This window comes from Humulus lupulus, chromosome 8 (assembly GCF_963169125.1).
Source record: "Humulus lupulus chromosome 8, drHumLupu1.1, whole genome shotgun sequence".
Classification (NCBI taxonomy): Eukaryota; Viridiplantae; Streptophyta; class Magnoliopsida; order Rosales; family Cannabaceae; genus Humulus; species Humulus lupulus.
In genome coordinates this window covers 89,635,376-89,656,001 of record NC_084800.1, presented here as the reverse complement: position 1 = coordinate 89,656,001, position 20,626 = coordinate 89,635,376, and the positions used below count along the sequence as shown (strand labels likewise).

The window sequence follows — 20,626 nt, the reverse complement described above, 5'->3', positions numbered from 1 at the left end:
ATCCAAAAATGGCATATTATATTGCCAAAAGTTTCATCCAAAAGATGAAATATTATCTTACAAAAAGTTTCATCCAAAAGGTGGCATATTACCTTGCCAAAAGTTTCAACCAAAATGTGACATACTATTTTTCCAAAAGTTTCATCTAAAAGTGAAAACACATACATTTCTCAAAGCCATCTCACCAGTACTATTTTCCAAAATACTATCAAATATTAGATCTCACCTCATTCAAAGAGCCTAAGTATGAATCCCAACTTGAATTCATCATCCAATGTGAATAAAAAATCTATGTAAGCTTGGTTTTGGACAAGAAGTTTTCCAGCTTTGACTCGTTGTTCGTTTGTCAGCCCATCAATTTGCTTCAGTTCATCAAACACTTTCATCCTTCTGGTAGCACCTTCTGTCTCAAACTGGAAAGAATCAGCAATTCTTCGAATACTATCACCAACAACAGCTTGTATGTCACCAAATTTTTTCACTGTGTCAGTCAATACCTCAACCAATGGATCTTCATTCCTAGATCTCTTTCTACTTTTCTTACTTGACTGTGCTGAAGTTGTCGCCGTGTTTGTATGACTATTGGTTGCACTACCAATAAGATCATCTATTGGAGATAAATGATCAAACTCAGAATTTGCATCATTGTCTACCTCTTTATCAATCTCATCAACCGTTTCAGAAAATCCCATAGCTCCTTGCCCATTTGCACAATCCTTCCCAAATACAGTAGCTAAGTCTTCATAATGAGGAAATGGTCTATTCCTTAAGCCTTTTGCATTCGGATGGCTCTGTAATAGTTAAAAGTAATAGAGAAAGAATTAATATGTGATTAAGTTCTAAATTAAATTCAACAATAAGGTGACACTTACTTTACTCCATTCATCAAACACACTTTTTTCAGCAACAACACACTTTAGTTCCTCATTCCAACCAAAACCACTTGTTGAAGGTCCCAACATTTCAGAAATTGCATGAAATTGTTTCTTTAGCATCTTGATACGAGAATCAATGTGGGGTTGTGCTTTCAATCCACAATGAGGAATTTTCTCACATATCCATTTTTCCAATTGCTGTAAATAGCCAGGTTTGAAGGTCCCATTGTCTGCTTTCCATTTTCCACTATTTACCAACTCCAACAAACACTCAACCAACTTTGAATCCTCAATTGAAGTCCACTGATGCTTTTTTTCCAGGAATTGATGTTGATTGCTCCAGAGCATCCATTTTTCTAAGCATACATGTATCTCACATCTACTTATAACAAAAGTATAGCAATAATATATTAACATATAAAATTGAACTAAGAACATCGATATAATATGATAGCATTGCCATGGGTATAAAATTGAACTAAGAACATAGATATAAAATTGATAGCATAAACTGCCAACATTATAAATTTCCATAAAAATTCCAAGCATTTACAAACCAAATCAAATAAAATCCATATTATTTGGAGACATCCAACACATAATGATAAAATTGTTTCAAACAAAATCAAACACAAATAATGCAAAGAAATATAATTTATGTTTGCCTCTTGTTGCGCCATTGGTCAAACATCTCTCTAGCTAAGTTGTCTCTCCAAGAAGTCCAAGCGTTAGATATTTCAATATGTGTATAATGATCATTGCCTACACTTTCATCTTCATCACAATTGTCCTCCTCACTTTCCCCTATTGCTTGTTCTAGAGGATCGATAGGCATTTCTCTTCTAATCAAGTTGTGAAGAAGGCAGCATGCCAAAATAATTCGACATTGAATTTTGATAGGATAGTATGATCTACCTCTAAGAATTGCCCATTGCCCCTTCAATAGTCCAAATGCTCTCTCTACTACATTTTGAGCTGAAGAATGTTTCATATTGAAAAATTCAGCAGGTGTATTAGGTGGGATATCCCAATCATTCAAGTGATATTGTTGTCCTCTATATGGTGCTAAGAAGCCTTCACCATTGGGATATCCAGCATCACATAAGTAGTAATGTCCTGTAAATTAATTAACAATATTGTAAACCTATTATGAAATTAACTTGTATATGTATGATACTACATATGAGAGAAATATATACCTTGTGGAACTTTCAACCCATTTGTCCTAGATATGGCATCTCGTAACACTCTAGAGTCGGCAGCTGATCCTTCCCATCCAGGTAAGACATAAATAAATTGCATATCTTGTGAAACTACACCTAATACATTAGTAGCAATTTCGCTCTTTCTAGTCCGGTACCTAGGCCTATCTAAGGCAGACACATTGACTTTAATGTATGTACCATCTAGTGCTCCCAAACAATTCTTAAACCACTTCCATCTCTCATCAGTTGAACTACCAAGAATTGGTTCAGGTTTTCTTAACAATAACTCATGAAGGCGCAACACAGCAATTAAAACCGCATTAAATTGTCTACTAAATGTTTCACCTGAACGTGCAAATTGTCGTCTCACAATTCTATTCTTAATGTCATGAGATACAATATGTAAAAATATAGCAACCATTTCTATCAAATCAAATATTTAATATGTTGAAAATCTAGTAATCATCATTACTTTTACTTGTGATATTTAGCGTTTTTTTTTCTTGCTACAAGCTATGTCAAATAAAAGTAACTAATTAAAGTAATATTACTACATGAAGTGATTGAAAGATATGAGCATATCTATGCAGAAAAAGCACTAAAGAGGCTTCTCCCAAATAAAAACATACATGTTTTAGGAAATACAAGTGACAAACGACAAGCCATATTGTTGTTCCTCATTTATTCCACAACAAATTCTTGCTCACCAACAGACCTTAAAAATGGGTGTGGCAATGACAGCAGAGAGGGCAGAGAAGAAGGGCTTTTCATGTGGGGAGAGACTGACAACAATAGAGATAAGCCTCTTCATGGAGCTTTTGTTGCAGCCCTCCTCAATGACCTCTTCGGTATCCAAGCTCGAGGTGGTTGTGCTTGTGCGGGACCCTATGGTCACAGACTGCTCGGAATTGATGAGGCTTTGAAGTTTAAGCTTTTGGAGATTTCTTTAGGATTTTGAAAGAGAGTATTTTGCCTAGTTATCAATATATATATATCCTATCCTATCCTAGAGCTTAACAGAAAACGGTTTGAAATTTTTAAGTAAAAATGTTTTTGAAGGAAGAAAAAAAAATCACATGGTAGATGGAGGAACACAGTTCATGATCTTCTTATTACACAGGAAAAAAAAATCAAGATCATTAAAGGCAAAAGACACATAAACAAAATAGCCAAACAGAGCCTCCATATCATTCTTACCATCTGACCTTAAAAACCTAAACCCATCTCTAGATTTCAACTCTACCATCATCAATAACTTCCCATGGAAAACAGACCAAGAAAACACAAAGTTCAGCTAGTACAAATCAAAGACAAAAAATCAAAATCAGAGAGAGAGAGAGAGATTACATACTTGGTTCAGTGAAGGAGATGAAGAGAAGAGGCAGCTCTAGGGCTTCACGAAATAAAGAAGAAAGGGCTTCACAAATGAAGAAGAGAAGAGGTTAAGCTTGCAGTAAAATAAAACTCAAGTATTTTTAAGTAATGATATTACCCCCAAATAAGGTCACGTGAATCCCACAGAAAAGTAAAACCCTCAGCTAAAAATATCAAAAATGACATACCAAACATGGGTTTGTCTCCACTTTCCCATTCCCACCTTAAGATTACCCCATACCAAACGCCCCCATAGAGACATCATTTGACTTGATTTCTCGAACATTCTCTCTTTTCTTGTATTTGAACTTTGGATATTTTACACTGTGTTGAACCATGGTTGAACTCCTAACAACTATTTTATTGTTTCTAATCAAGAGCTAAACTTGTTGTGGGTAATTGTGCAAAGAATGTTATTACTAATCTAAAATTTGTTTATCCAAATGGTTATATTGCTTATACTTGCTTTTGTTTGACCATCAAATGTGAGTGATTGATTTGGTATTAATTCTGGAAAGTTTGATATCATTGGACATATGATTTGGATAATGCATGTTTTAATCTTTTTCGAGTTTGAATTGTGATAATATAGGAATATATAGCCACCTTGCATGACAAAAAAATGCATTAAGCTTAATTGGGTATTCTTAAAATTAATTAGGCATAAAAATATATTAATTAATTTAGAGAATCAAATCATAAGAGCTTTGAAAAAAAGCTTATGAACTAATTGAATTCCTAGTTGACAAAGTCACTTTAGCTATAACATTTCTCTGTAGCATTTTGCTCAGAATTGCAAATTAGGGGGATTAGTGACTCTAGTTGCTTTAATTTTGTTGAGTCTTTGCTGCTGTTTTTATTTTCTTTTATCTTCTTAGTAATCTTTAGTTCAATCAATTTTTCCTTACTTTATTTTCATCATGAATTGTGTAGTTTTGATTATTGCAAATTTTAGGTTAGGTAATCCCTAAGGATATGATATAAAAATACTTACTAGTATATTACTTGCTAGCGATTATGTACACTTGCATACACTAATTAATTTTGCAACACCCTAGGCATGAATATACTCAAAATGTGTCTTTTAGCTCCAAATGATGTGGTTTAAAGCTCTAATCCTATTGATTGGACTTAATGCGGTGCTTAACGTGATTACCGATTTTTTTTAGAGTATTTTAGACTTGTTCACTCTCATATACTCTCTCTAAACTCTTTTTCTCTAGCTTTCCAAGATTCAAAGTTTTCTCTAAAATCTTCATCAATAAAAGCTTGCAAGTCCTCTCTCGGTTTTTCCTTCTTCCATGGCGAAGAAGAAGAAGTCGGTCAGGAAACCAGTGACTAGATCAGAGGTTCAAGGTTTGCCTTCAATCCAAAATGTTGGGTGTGAGGTTGTTTGCGAAGAGGATTGTGATGAGGATAATGTACAGACACGGGGAAAGCTTCTATCTGAGTCCGATGTAGGGGAGATTGCTGCTGATGGTGTTCAGGACGAAGTTCTAAACGGAGATGGGGCTGCTGCTACTAGCTGGGCGGACAAGGTGGAGACTGGAGATTTTCAATCTTCAGCCCAACAACATTGGAATCAATTTAATTCGGGTAATATCTCCTTCTGCGAACAGAGTTTAGAGTTTACTGAACCATTAACTAAGGATGGTAAAAGGATAGCCCTAATAGATGAGGAGGAAGTGAGAATCCAGGCAGCTAATTGGAACACAGCAGTCATCTGTATGGTTCTTGGAGCTAACCCTCCAATGGCTGTGTTTGAAGGGTTTATCAAGAGAGTCTGGGGTCATCTAGGAATTGCTCAAATTGCTAGGATGACTATGGGGCTAATAATGGTCAAGTTTAACGATGAGGCTACTAAAAATCATGTACTGGAGACTGGTTGTATTCACTTTGACAGAAAGCCTTTGATTGTTCGTCCATGGACTACGGATTTGAATGCAATTAGGTTAATTCGTTCAGTTCCTTTGTGGATTCATTTGAATGATCTTGGCCTTCAATACTGGGGAAGAAAATGCCTTAGTGCTTTAGTGAGCACTATAGGAAAACTGATTATGGTTGACAAATTCACTCGGGAGAGATCTCAAGTTCAGTTTGCTAGGATATTGGTGGAGGTTGAACTCTCAGATAATCCTCCTTGGGTTATTCATTATTTGAATGAACAAGGTCAACTAGTGGAGCAAGGAGTTGATTATGAGTGGCTACCAATCAAGTGCAAAAATTGTGAGGGATATGGTCATTCAATGTCTGAATGCCGTAAGGAACAGAGGCAACCACTGGGGCCGAAAGTTTCTCTTCCTCAACTTTCTGAAGAAAATGACAGGGGTAAAGGCAAGCAAGGAATATCATCAGATTCTGGAATGGATAAGGAGAAGCTGGTGGATGCTGATGCTAGATAGGGCCAGTCTTCAGGTGTAAAGGAGAAGCAGGTGGAGGTAACTCATGATGGGGGGTTGACAGCAAAGACTAATTGGCAGACTCCTAAGAAGTTAAGATCTCAAAATAAGCATGGACAGAGAGGAAGTACTAGCAAGATTGGGCACACAGGAGGGGTCCAAAGGAAAAAATTGATAAATGGATTTAGGGTCCTGCAGGATCAGGCAGAGGGGAGTGTTGGAGACAGGGGTATTTTACAATCATCTAATGGATAATTGTAATATACTTAGTTGGAACATAAGAGGCTTGAATAGCCCGAAAAAGCATGTTGCTATGTTAGATATTTGTAGCAGAAATAAAATACGGATTGGTGCTATCTTAGAAACAAAAATGAAGGGAGAAAAAGTTCAGGACTTAATGAGGAATAAGTTCAGAAACTGGGACTATTTTTCTAGTTCAGTGACTGAAGGAAGAATTTTGTTAATTTGGAGGAAATGTTTTGTCAAAGTTAGCTTGATAAAAGAGGATTCTCAATTTGTTCACTGTTTGGTTAAAATGGCAGGTCATAAACAAGCTTTTTACATCACTTTTGTGTATGGGAGGAACACTTTGGAGGAAAGGAAGTGTTTATGGCAAGGCATTGCTAAGCTTGTTCAGCCGGTTCATTCTTGGATGATTTTAGGCGATTTTAATGCTGTTTTCACAGCGAAGGATAGGAGTGGGGGTAAGCCAATTTCTCAGTTGGAAATGGATGATTCTGCTATTTGGTATGCCTCGAACCATTTGGAAGTTCTTAAAAGTATAGGGTCTTTCTTTACTTGGACTAACAATCAAGAGGGAGTGTCCAGAATTTATTCTAAAATAGACCATGTGTTTATTAATGAGGTTTGGGCTGTGGACTTCCCTAATACTACTGCTGTATTTAAATGGGAAACTAGCTCTGATCACTGTTCATGCACCATTTCTGTTCTTCCAATTGAGAACTTAGGGATTAAACCTTTTAGATTCTATAACTTTTGGACTGAGCATGCTCATTTTAAGCAGCTGGTTTTGGAGTATTGGAAGCAGCCGATGAAGGGATCTGGTCTGAAATCCATATACTTGAAGACAATGAGGCTTAAGCATAAACTTAAAAGGTTTAACATGGACCAAATTGGAGATATAGGGGTTCAATTTCAGAAAGCTAAAGATGAATTTCAGAATGTTTTGTACTATGCTCAACTTTATCCAAATAATATGATCTGCCAAGAAGAAGTTAAAGCAGCAGCTGCCAAGTTCAGAGTTCATGAAAAAAACTATAACAGTTTTTTAACTCAAAGGAGTAAGATTAGGTGGCTGAATCAAGGGGACATGAATACTGCGTTTTTTTTCGCCTATATGAAGAAACGCAAAGAGGATAATAGAATAGCCACGTTCATCAATGAGCAAGGTAGGGTGGTGGACAACTACTCGGAAGTTGTTTCTCATTTTCTGAACCATTTTCAGGGTATTATGGGAAGTCCCAGTTTGGTTTCCAAGGGCCTTAACAGTAAGATTGTGGATATGGGAACTAAACTGAACCTAGACCAGCAACTTTTGTTATTGAAACCGTTCACGCATAAGGAAATTCGTGATGCTATGTTTAGTATTTCTAGCATAAAGTCGCCTGGTCCTGATGGTTTTGGGTCAGCGTTTTATAAGGTGATGTGGCCGGACATAGGGGATGAGGTTTGTAGAGCGATTCTCCAATTTTTTGAGACAAGTTTTATTCCTGAAGAATTGCTGAATACTTCATTATCTTTGGTCCCTAAAGTTGATACTCCTAATTGGGCTGTGGATTTTAGACCTATTGCATGTTGCTCAACCTTGTATAAATGTGTTTCAAAGCTACTTTGCTCTCGGTTATCCAAAGTCCTCCCTGTTTTAGTTCACTCTAATCAGGGAGCGTTTATTCAAGGTAGATCAATAGCCCATAACGTTCTCATTTGTCAAGATATCATCAAGAATTACAGAAGGTCATCCATTTCACCACGGTGTGCAATTAAAGTTGACATAAGCAAAGCCTATGATACAATAGATTGGAGATTTATTGAGGATCTCCTTAAGGCGTTATGCTTTCCTTTTAGATTCATTGGCTGGATAATGACTTGTATTTCCAAAACTTCATATTCCTTAATTATGAATGGAAGGATTCAGGGCAAATTCAAAGGGGCGAAGGGGTTGAGATAGGGGGATCCTATTTCCCCTCTTTTATTTGTCTTAGTTATGGAGTATCTTACTCGTAGTCTTCATTTAGCTGCGCAGAACTCAGCCTTCAGATTCCATCCTTTATGTAAGAATCTTAAGCTCATTAGCCTTTGTTTTGCTGATGACTTATTAATTTTTTGTAAAGGGGTGTTGTCTTCAGTTAAAATCATCAAGAGTGTGTTGGGGGAGTTTAGTTCTGTGACTGGTCTGCAGATTAATGAGAGTAAATCTCAGGTATTTTATGGGGGAATTTCAGCTTCTGACCGTGAGCTGATGTCAGCTGAGTTGAATCTTTCTGAGGGGGTGTTTCCCTTGAATTATTTAGGAGTCCCTATGAGACTTACAAAATGGAAGCATGAAGATTGTGATGTCATCATTCAAAAAATAAAAATGAGATTACACACATGGGCTAGTAGACATCTATCATTTGCAGGCAGAATGCAACTTATTCATTCTGTTTTATTTGGTCTGAGGAATTATTGGATGAGTATATTTGTTCTCCCTCAAAGTGTTATCAAGGAAATTGAGAGGTTGTGTCGTGGCTTTCTTTGGGGTCTCAATGGTAATAGGTGTAAGATTCATATGGCTTCTTGGGACATAGTTTGCTTGCCTAAGGCTTTTGGGGGGCTCGGGTTCAGAAATGGCCAGCGTTGGAATCATGCTATATTAGCTAAGTATGTTTGGGCTATCTCTGAAAAGCATGATGTGTTGTGGGTAAAGTGGATCAACTCAGTTTATCTGAAAGGCACTGATTTCTAGTCCTATAGTTTACCTCAGGATACCAGCTGGTATTGGAGGAAGTTATGCAATATCAGAGGTAAATTCAGTAGGGAGGATATCATTTCTGCTGGTTTAAATGGGAAGTTTAACTCTGCCAATCTTTATATGCAGTCCTTGAATCATGCTCAGGTAGGATACTACAAAGCTGTATGGTGTAGATTATCCTTTCCTAAGCATAGATTCTTGCTTTGGAAAGTCATTAACTCTCAGTTACTGACTTTTGACAACCTGCTGAGGATCAAAGTGCCTCTTGAGTCTGTCATGTGCCCAGTTTGTGGTGTTAGTGAAGAGAGCCATTCTCACTTATTCTTTACTTGTTCTTTATCTGGTAAGATTCTGGAGTTATTAGCTGATTGGCTGAATATCAGATTATGGCCGGTTGAATTTGACAGATGGAGAGATTGGCTTTCAAGCAAGAACAATGGGTTACTATCTCACATTTATAACATGTTGTTTGCTGCTGTTGTATACTGCATTTGGAGGAACCGAAATTGCTGCATTTTTTATCTCTACTCTCAGACTGCATCCAGTATAGCTGCTGAAGTTAGACTCTTACTGCAGAACAGAATTAGTAGTATTAGTAAGAAGAAGTTATCTATTCAGGGAAAGTGTTTAATTGCTCAATTTACTATGTAATTTGTTTGTATTTTGTTATGTTTTCTCTAGGTTGATTTGGCTGTAGCTGTTGGTTTATTTGACTGTTGAGGCTTGCTCTGTTAGCCGGTTTTGAACTGTTTGTTTTGTAATCTTGGATGTTTGATTAATGAAGTTCTTACTTTCTTCTTGATCAAAAAAAAAAAAAAAAAGCTTGCAAGTCAAAGACTTTGTTATATTTCACTCCTTATTCCAAGTGCAGAAACCTCAAGTTTCTTTTATAGTGGTTTGGAATGAAGGTTTTGGACAAAGATTAACTAATCTTTGTAAGCCTATTGTGATTATCTTTTTCTTATTTGTGTTTGTGTTTTAAATTTGTGTTTCTCCTTTGTTATTGATTCAAAACTTGAGTTCTCAACTATTTGTTGTAAAAATCACTTACCCTCAACAATACTACAATAAATGAACATTTGAATTACATTTCTATCATAATCAACAAACATAGAATTAAACTTCTTCTGCATTTCAATCGTAGTAGATAACACGACTTCAAATTTTGTCACAACATAAACCCCTTCAAAAAACACATATTTGCAGCCAACACTTGCAACCGAGAAGCCAACAAAAAAATTGTTTGCTAAAATCTTATGCAACAAAGGTGCCACCATTTTCGAGCCTCTTTAGAAGAACATCTAACACTAGAAGGAGGAGTTGTAAAATCATCATTGCCAAAATCTAGTAAAGATTCAACAACAAAATTCTTTTTAACATGAGCATCACTTAATTTATTTTTTTAAAAAAAGTCTTTCAAATTTAGCTGAGCTAACTCATCACTTGGAGTAATATTCTTCAACTTCAACTGCATAAATCAAATAAAGCATAAAAAAAAAGCAAAAGAAAACAGTAAGGATATAAGAAGAAATTAAAAAAGTGCATAATATAAATACAAATCAACAAAATGACAACTATAAAACTACTATACATATACCTTTTTTTACGAAGGATATAAAAAATTAAAATCAACATTCATAAAACCAAGATTGAAATGCATGGGAAAATCCAAGAAGCCTATAAAACCCTTCATATATATTTTTCTTCTCTAACCTACAATCTATCTTCCCCTTAATGGATACAATGGTATAAACAAATAGCTCATTCCCCAAGTATATTCATTAAATCGACCATTATCAATAATGTATAAATCCTCCATTGAAACTTGTTTTTCTTCAGGAAAACTCAATGAAAAACAATGCACTAAATACAAACCTATCGATTTAAAAACATCATCATCATTATCACACCATCTATTTCCCTTGAAACAATCATCAATAATTTTTTTTAAAAATCTGTCTAACTCTTGGAAAAGTAATTTTTCAACCAAACTATTATTTTACCATTTAACATTCAACTTGTTACACTCATCTTGACAATTTGACCCTAAAAATCAGATCAAACTCCTCTATACTAAAACGTAATCTGACACTAACAGTATTTGTCCAAAACTCATAATCACAAGGTTATTGACCCTCCCCTTACAACAAACTACGACACAAATGAGGTTGAAACATTGAATTAGGCATTCCTAAAAAATGATCGAAACAAGTCTTCAAAATTAATACTTTTTACTTATCATTCAAATAAGAGTTATTGTTCTCAATAACCTCATGAGAATAAGTAGAAAAAGCCTTGAGCAAAATAAATCTTCATGGAAGTTACAATCCCAATCCTAAAATGAAATAATGACAAAATAGCATAATGATTAGTATATGAAACCTAAAAGCTGCCCACACAAACAGAACCAATATATATCAAAATTACAAACAAAAAAAAAAACTTGATAGATAGGACAAATACCCACATGCATAAAAAAAAACATCAACCATCCTAACTATGCAATATCACTTAAGCATATACCGAACACATGTCATGCATGATCAAATAGAGGAAAACATAACACAACTTAAAAATCACTACCAAAAATAGAAAATATAACATATAACAACAACAACCACATTGCATGCACAAAATATAGCTACATTAAAGAAACTCTAAAACAATATAACAAAATTAAACTAAATAAGAAAAACAACATAAAAAATAAACCAAACAATCACAATACAAACCTTGAAAATTTCTTCGAGTGAGAACTTTTAGGTTGATTTGGGTTATCGATTTGGCCTTGAGCTTCTTGTTTTTTTTTTCTTCAACAACACTTGAGCTGCCCACTTCTTGGGTGAGCAACTTTTGGCATATTTGGCAATAGCTTTTTCCTCCATTGAATTTTATTTCTCAATAATTTCAAACTTAACTTTCTAATTTGAGGTATGAGGATTTTTAGACTAATAATTATGGAGCTTATTATTATTACTTTTTTTTAAAGGAAATAGACCGGGTGAACCCAAACTCGAACAAGTACTAACCATAATGGTTAAAAATGTGGGTAAAATACTATATATATATATATGAAAGAGCAGTTTAGGGGGAGATCGTGGGTTGCTAGAGCAATTAAGGCTACAAAAAAAATGAAAATAGAATAAAAAATGGTGAGAAATGAGAAGTATTTTTGCACTAAAAAAAGATTGAATGATGGAGAAGATGAATAGTTGAGAAATGGAGTGATAAATACTCGCGCAAGAGAGAAAATTAAAAAAAAAATAAAAATAAAAACAATGATGAAAATGTGTTGAAAGGGATCGTGGGTAGCTTATGTGAGAAAATCATAAATTTGAAAATAAAAAATCAATAAAATCGTATAAAAGATAAAACCAAACAATATAAAAGTAATATTCCCCCTGAGAGAAAAATTGTAATAGTAAGCCCAAAAATGGTATTTTATGTAAATTTCTCAACAAAAAAAAACAATAAATTGACATAGTTAATGTGATTATATGTTGTATAATAATAAATGGTTTATTTATGCAATCATTAATTGGTGGTTATTGGCAACTTTATTTATTTTTCCTTCCCGTTTCATATAATTAATTGTTAATATATCATTTTGTAACAAAAATATCTTAGTTATTATGTTTGTAAAACTTAAGTACCAAATTTATTTTATTTGGTAGAGAAAGCACATTTGTAATGCCCCAAATTTCTTAATAAGGTTTAAGACATTGATTAGGAGCCCGGGAGGGCCATAATTAATTTATTATGTTATTAAATGATTATATGCATGTTTATGTGAATTATATTATTATATGAGGATAAATACATGCATATGGGTCCACATTTAATTATAAGAGCATTTTGGTAATTTGGCCCGTTGAGGGCGTGATGGTGTATTTTCATGCATGTGGGTGAATTATAAATAATACCACGTTATATGTGGATTTGTTCGAGCCATTCGGCATGAGACGATCATGGAATGCAAGTTTTCGGTCTAGTCATAACGAGATTAAGTTCGGAGCTCGGAGTGAGTCTCGGGGTAATTTGGTGATTAGAACGTTGCCGGGAATTAGAGGGTAACAGGATATGAATTATTGACATTTAAGAATATTGAGAATAACGGGAATTGGAGGATGTTAATTATAATTAACGAGATAGGCAGGAAATGACGATTTTACCCTTGGTAGTCTTTAGAAACCTTTATTTGACCTAGGGGTATTTTAGTCTTTTCACCCCTAGGATTGATATAAGCCATTAGAAGGCTGTGGAATTGTAAAACAGAGCATCATTATCATCCTCATCTCTCCCTCCCGCACCTATTCTTCTCTCCTTCTTCCTTTTGATTTTTGAAAGCCAACTTGAAGAAACAAGCTAGGAGATCAAAGGTGGGAGCTTAGAAACTTAGTTCATCCATTGAAGAGGACTCAAATCCAACTTGAGGTAAGATTTCATCCATGAACTTAAGCTTTACCTTGTTTTTCTTATGGTTTCCAGTCAAAGGTATTTAAGGTGTTAGTTGTGAGAATTCATGAAAGTTTTGTGTAAGATTGCTTGGGTTTTGATGAGGGTGTGATGTTTAGATGAAGTTTAGGGATTGAATTTGATGTTTGGGTGAAGTTTGGGATTGGTTTGGAGGTTTGGTTTTTAAGGGAAATCGTAGGGGAGAAGACCAAAATTTTCTCTGGTTTACTGATGGCGCCCCAGCGCTAGGCAGGGCAGCTTCTGGGCTTCTCTGACTTTGGGGTAGCGCCCCAGCGCTAGTGCATTTTCCAGCAACATATTTTTGGGGATCGGGATAACTTTTAAGGCTCGGGGGGTTGGTTCCTTTACCCCGTTTGGGTAGATTAAGAGTCTCGAGAGTGCGGGAAGGATCCCGGAAGTGAGGTTTTAGATTGTAAACCTTTTTATAATTTATTTTATTGATGGGATTCCATATTTGGTTATGACTAGGTGACCGCTAAATGATCAAAGGATTGATCGTTCTTAAGGGTCGTTCTTTTATTAATTCTTGCTCAAACCTGAGGTAAGAAAACTGCACCCTATGTATATGACATGCATGGTTATTCTTGATGCATGTTGGATGTTTAAATGTGGACAATGATATCATTTTGAATGCTTAGCAATCTTTCTTACTTGTATATGGCTATTATTAAGGCATGCCAAGTGATTAAATGTGATGCATGTGATGCACGAGAAACATATGAATAGGGCATGCCATGATTATTGAATATGAGATTGTTCAGAGCTTGAGTCTCTGTGTTTATGCATGATCCTAGTTATGCTAGCAATTGTTAAGTAAGCATGCTGAATGCCCTATATTCGGATATTTGACATATGATATATGTTTGATAGCATTGCTTACTTGTGTATGGCACTGACTAGTCAGGGTCGGCACTGGTTGCGTATTACTGACCTAAGAGCCAGAAACGGCATAAGCGTCTTGAACGCAGAGCCGATAAAAGATTAGATCTAATCGATATCAACATTGAATGACTCTGGGAGCATTGATGCTGGACCGACCCTAAGGTCGATGAAAATTATAAGCGCTTGACTAGTCTAGGCTAGTTACTCATAGCCAGGGACAAAGGCCTAGGTGACTGTTTGTCACATGGCTAGGGAGCGGAATCCCATGGTTGTGACTCTATGGTCATGCGATAGGTTATATTGGTGACTAGTTCATCGAACACCTATCTTGATAAGCTAGTGAAAGGATCACTTATTTATAAAGGGAACGGAACCCACCTTAGTGACTTGTACAACTGTCACTCTTCTACTCAGGACTATAAGCCTAGTATGGTTATCAGAACCACCAGTGTTAAATCACTTATCTGATTAGGATTGACTTGATAGTCATCCACTCAGGAGGGCAGGATTCCTTATCCTGGATACCCATCGTTACGTGAACTTATTTGCCTGCTTGAATAAGGCTATATTTGCTAGGCATGTGCCTTATGATTTGATGACATGTTATTGCTGTTCCTGAGCATATTGAGTTTTCTTGCTGGGCTTCGGCTCACGGGTGCTATGTGGTGCAGGTAAAGGCAAAAGAAAGCTGGACTATCCTTGAGTTGGAGAGCTTAGGTGACGATGTGTACATATGCGGTTGCTCGACCGCCACGGCCGAGGGTTGAAAGAGGAACTAGGGTTAAACCCTATTTTGCCGCTTAGATCGGCTGGTTGTAAATATTTTCTTGTAATAGACCTTTAAATTATATTTTTGGGATCCCAATGTATATAATAAATGTTCTAATGAAACGTTACATCTTAACCAAAATTTTTAATCCCTAAACCACTAATCATACTTAGTTACACGATTTTGGCCAAATGACTCGATTAGCGAGTTTAGCACTGTTTATAAGGCACACCGTAACGGTCCCTGGAGTTTAGGGCGTTACAACATTCCTTCTATCTTTTGGTGCAACCGTCATTTCCCACCGTTAAGTCTATCTGCGACATGAAGATAAAAATACTGAATAAAATGAATATTTGCAGAAAAAATACCTAATAAAAGGAATATTTGTAGCGAAAATACCTAAGTTATAAGAAAATTTGACACCAGTAGATGGACTCAATGGTGAGAAGAGGACTACAATAAATTACATCGAAACATCAATCGAAGGTACTTTCACTACTAAAAAATAACTTAAATACTTAATTGAATCACATATATAATAATTTAGATTAGGGGTGCACACGGGACCCGCAAAACCCGAAAACCCGCAAAACCCGCCCGACCCGAACCCCGAGAACCCGATTTTTTGAAAAACCCGTCAATTTCGGGTTTAACCCGACCCGAACCCGAAACCAAAACATATCAGGTCGGGTTCTGTAACGCCCTACTACCTTAGAGCCGTTACTAAGTGAGTTTATAAAGTGCAATTAACTCGCTAAGTGAGGTTTTTAGAACAAAAGTGTGACTAAACAAGAAGTCAAGGCTGTAATCTTTAAAAGTATTCAATTTCATTAAAATTCAAAAGTTTAACATTCGGGATCCCAAAACGAGATTTGTAAAATATTTACAATTCAAAATAGGTTTACAGTTGACTAATTATCAAAAACATAGTTTAATACAACCATTTCTCAAAATGCCCCCAACCAAAGCAGTCGGGCAGGCCAAACATGTACGTGCCGCCCCCACGCTCTCCGTACTCATGGCTGGTTGACTTTCTCTTTGCCCTTACCTGCAACACAGAGCACGCGTGAGCCAAAGCCCAGCAAGAAAACTCATACAACACATAACATATGCATATCATGCAATCATTATAGCAGATAGCTCATATCTAGTTAAACAGTCCATAAGATTTAAACACACATACACGGCCATGCCGTCCCAGAAGCGTTACCAAAGTCTGGGATCCCGGTCTACACCGTAAGGATATCCCATGTATCCATTGGGGTCTCACCTTAACCACAAGCACTCCATGTGCTAAGTGGTATTCCCGGCCCCACTGCCGTTCTCGGCCCTTCGCCGTTCCCGGCTACTTTGCCGTTCATTCAGCTATAACCACATATAGCATTCGCAAACATCAATCAAACATATAATAATTCATTTAGAGCTACATCCTAGCAATAATACAACTTAGGGCCACACCCTGCAGCAATACTATGGGCCCGTGCCCTGCTCTACGGGTGCTACAGTTTTCTTACCTGTATCCCGAGCTTTCCGATGCACCTAGGTCACAAGCATGGTCCTCTATCACGAGCCTCTCCAAAATCCTAGTCACAACACATATAAAACACTTTTAATACTAACCAATCCCAAAACCACTTCCTGGGACCAATCCCGTACTCTCGGGACCTCTAATTCCCTAAAACAATGCATTGGAACCATCCCCCAAGTCCCCGGGCAAAAGCCCTAAAAACACAATATTTGGCTATCAAAAACGGCCTAGGGCCGCGACACTCCCATCAAGGGCCGCGGTGCCCAGAAGGCTCCCTTGATCCTGATGCAAGCCTGTGCCGCGTCACCAAAGAACAGGGCCGCGACGCCCCTACGCGAACCTAGATTTCTGGGTTTTCCCCTGCATTTTTCCCGAGCCAAAACAACTCCAATTCAACCCAAACAAGTACCTAAGCCCCAAAATCAATTTAAAACCCCAATTGAACCCTTTAACAACCTATAAACATCAAAATCAAACTCAATTACACAATCACACCCAAAATCCAATCTTGGGTTTCAAATTCCTGAAACTTAAACCATGGCTTCCAAGACTTAAACCAGAGCTTGAAAATTATAAATCATGCCTCTAAAACCTTAAACCACATCAGATACGAAATTTAAACATGTTAGAACTCTTACCTCAATCAAGAATCTGGCTTGAACTCTTCTCAATTTCAGCCTCCAACCTCTTTCCTCTTGATTGACCTAACTGGGTTTCCAAGTAAAACCAGCCATATCTCCTTTAAATTCCCACACTCAATCTCTGAAAATTCAGACTTAAATTCAACATAAATAGAGCACAATTCTTACATTTCAACAATCCTAGCTTAAATCTGGTTTTGGTTGCCTCAAACTCCTTTGAATTTCCTCCTAGATTTCAAGTTCCAGCCCTCCTTCTTGCTTCCCTTTCTTTCTAGCCCTTTCTTCCAAATTCAGCATAAACCAAAATGATAAAGTGTAGAATGTGAATCCTTTTTCCCTCAGCTGAACCTTATCTATCCTTAGCCAATTGACCATTCTACCCTTCCCTAGAAATTCTCTCCTAACTAAACCTCAAGGGCACTCTTGTCCTTTCACCTATATTACAATTCTACCATTTTTTTTCCATCTAAACTTGTTACTCTTAGCAGTTACTAATGGTTACCCAGGTTACTCAAACACCAATAACCATTACCCACTAATTCTCAAATTTACAAGATTCCCAAAGTACCCCTAGGCTCCTCCCGAGCTAGGTATAAAATCTCGTTGTGACTTTTAAATTAACTAGCTCCCTAGGACCGTCTCGGCATGTGCATCACATTAATATCACCACACTCACGTGGTACAAATTACATAATACAATTATCACATCTATGCCCTCAGCGGGCTAAAATTACCAATTTACCCCTAACATATAAACAGGGTCCACATGCATATTTATACCACCTAAACATGCATTGTAATCACATATTCATTTGAATTCATATATTATCATATTAATTCACTTATTGCCCTCCATGCATGCTAATCAAGGTCCTAAACCTTATTAGCAACTTGGGGTGTTACAGGTTCGGGTTTAAAAATTTGCCACATTCGGGTTTGAGTGTAACCCGATGAACCCGAACTATATTTAAAAAAAAAAAAACAAATATGCTCTAAAAAACTCAGTCAGATAAGATAACCCTAAAAATTTGTTTTGTTTGTCGTCTTCTTTTTTGACCTTTCAGTCCAACCCCTTACACTCACGCACGGCGTGTCGCGTGAGTGAGGGAGAGGGAGGTCGGGTGTAACCCGATGAACCCGAACTATATTTAAAAAAAAAAAAATATACTCTAAAAAACTCAGTCAGATAAGATAACACTAAAAATTTGTTTTGTTTGTCTTCTTCTTTTTCAACCTTTCAGTCCAGCCCCTTACACTCACGCACGACGCCGACCAGCAGAGCCAAGCCACCACCCGCACGGCCAGCCAACCACCACCAAACCAGACCAGATCGCCTCCCTCCCTCTCCCTCACTCACGCGACATGCCTCACCGTCGCTAGGCCAGCCAGCCACCACCCGCACCACAAATCGCCTCTCCGTTCTGGTGGTAAGTTATTTTCTTTCGGTTAGTTTTAATTTAACTGTTAATCTTATTCTTAAGTTTAAGATTATATATAATATATATTCAGAAATATATATATATATATATTGAGAAACATTAATCTTAAACATTAATAAATATATATTTATATATATATTCAGAAATTTTAATTTTAATCTTAAACATTAATCTTAATATATATAATATATGTTCATAATAAATGTGTAAGAGTTCAATTCAAGGCTTTGAAATGCTTTTCTAGTCTAGGTAAATATTTTGCTACAGTTTTGAAAGTTTATGCCTTGATCATAATGGAGATTTTGGTTCAATGAAATTTGCAATAGAATTAAGAGCCTAAAGGATCTGATTTCTTATTTTTCTGATTGAAACAGAGCATGTTGATGATGCTATTCAAAGAAGAGAACATAAACAAGCATTGCGGCAGTGCATCGTTTTTTGTTTGGTTTAAAATGCATATGCTTATAAACTTTATATATAATTGTGATTGTGTTGCAAAAGCTATGATTAGATCAGTCCATGGCAAAGGTGAATGGCTATAATAATCTCTGCAATTAGACTTTTGCCAAGTAAAACAGAGTCAAAACAAAAATAACTCATGCTTGCCAAGCTTAGCTATTATGTCTTATTGCCACACAGACATAGGTTTCTAAAATTGCAAAATTGCTTCTATGATGTATAATCAAGACTTTGCCTTAATAATAAATAAATGTCTTTTTTATACCTTTTTTTTCTCTTCTTATTTTTTTAATATAAATTAAATTCTTTATGACTTTGTTTTTTTTTTAAATTCACACTTATCCTTTAATAAAAAATAGAGAATTTACTCATTTGGTACCCTATGTTTTTGCAAAGTATCATTTTATACCCTCTGTTTTCAATAATGCTCATATGGTACCCTGTATTTTAAAATTATACATATTTGATACCCTAGATTCATATTTGATAGATAATTTTTTGTTAATATGATCAAACTGTCATCAGTCATATGTAATTAAGTAATTAAATTTAAATTTGGAACTTACATAATTGACAGCAGTTTGATTAAATTGGTAAAATTTTATTAATTAAATTTGAGTTTAAGGTACCAAATGTGTACGATTTTAAAATGCAGGGTACCATATGAGCATTATTGAAAACAGAGGGTACCAAAATGATACTTTGCAAAAACACAGGGTACCAAATGGTTACCTACCCTAAAAAATATATTTCATAAAAAAATTCATTTATACAATTCATTGTCTAAAAAAATAAAGCATTTAATATAACTCTCAAATTAAAAAAATAATCACAACTTTTAAATGTTAAATAAAAAAAATATAAACTTAAATAATTTTAATCGTGTATAAAAGTATGCACTATTATAACTCACAATGTTTTTTTTAGCAAATAAATAACAATATTTTTGGAAAAAGATGGTATTTTTGAAAAAAAAAATGGCATTTTTGTAAATTTGGGCTTTTCAGCCCAAAATCACAAATGACCCAGCCAACTCGAACCCGAAAAAACCTAAAAATTTCGAATCGGTTTCGGTACTATTTTTCCCAACCAAAACCCGCAAAACCCGAACCTGATGAACCCGAAACTCAAAAATCCGACCCGTATGCACCCCTAATTTAGATACTTTCATTGTAAATATTTTTTATAAATGGTTACAAATATAATCATTAAGTATGGAGCAATAAAATTATATATTATTTGAACACTCCCAAGACATAAGTATATAACTTGTATATAATTAGATTATCAATCCTGTTAAATAAATTTTTAGATATTTAAATTTTTACAAACATAAAAGTTGAGAAAAACTAGCGTAATTTTGTATCAAATAAAAACTAAAAGCTCATATGGAAAAAAGAAAAGAAAAAAATCCCACATCGGGCGCGTGAAAAGGTTGAAACTCATTTGAGCAAATGGAGCTTATTTTTGGACCCTTTCCCATCCTAACGCCCTTTATATACAACACCATCGTTAGGGTTTTTCATCAGAACATATACGCCTCGACCACACAACCCTAGCCACATTCACCCACTTTTGCCCTAATTTTTTGTTCTTGTTATATTTAGT

At 35.7% G+C, this 20,626-nt stretch overlaps 1 protein-coding gene across 1 annotated transcript; it reads right to left on the bottom strand.

The window, feature by feature from the left end:
* Positions 1-227: 227 nt before the first annotated feature.
* On the bottom strand, positions 228-2,501 carry LOC133795798 (uncharacterized). The gene is made up of 4 exons (XM_062233258.1): positions 2,075-2,501; positions 1,541-1,991; positions 873-1,254; positions 228-791 (listed from the first exon to the last, which is right to left on the bottom strand). The coding sequence occupies exons 1-4, from the start codon at positions 2,499-2,501 to the stop codon at positions 228-230; spliced, it is 1,824 nt and encodes a 607-aa protein (XP_062089242.1).
* Positions 2,502-20,626: the final 18,125 nt, after the last annotated feature.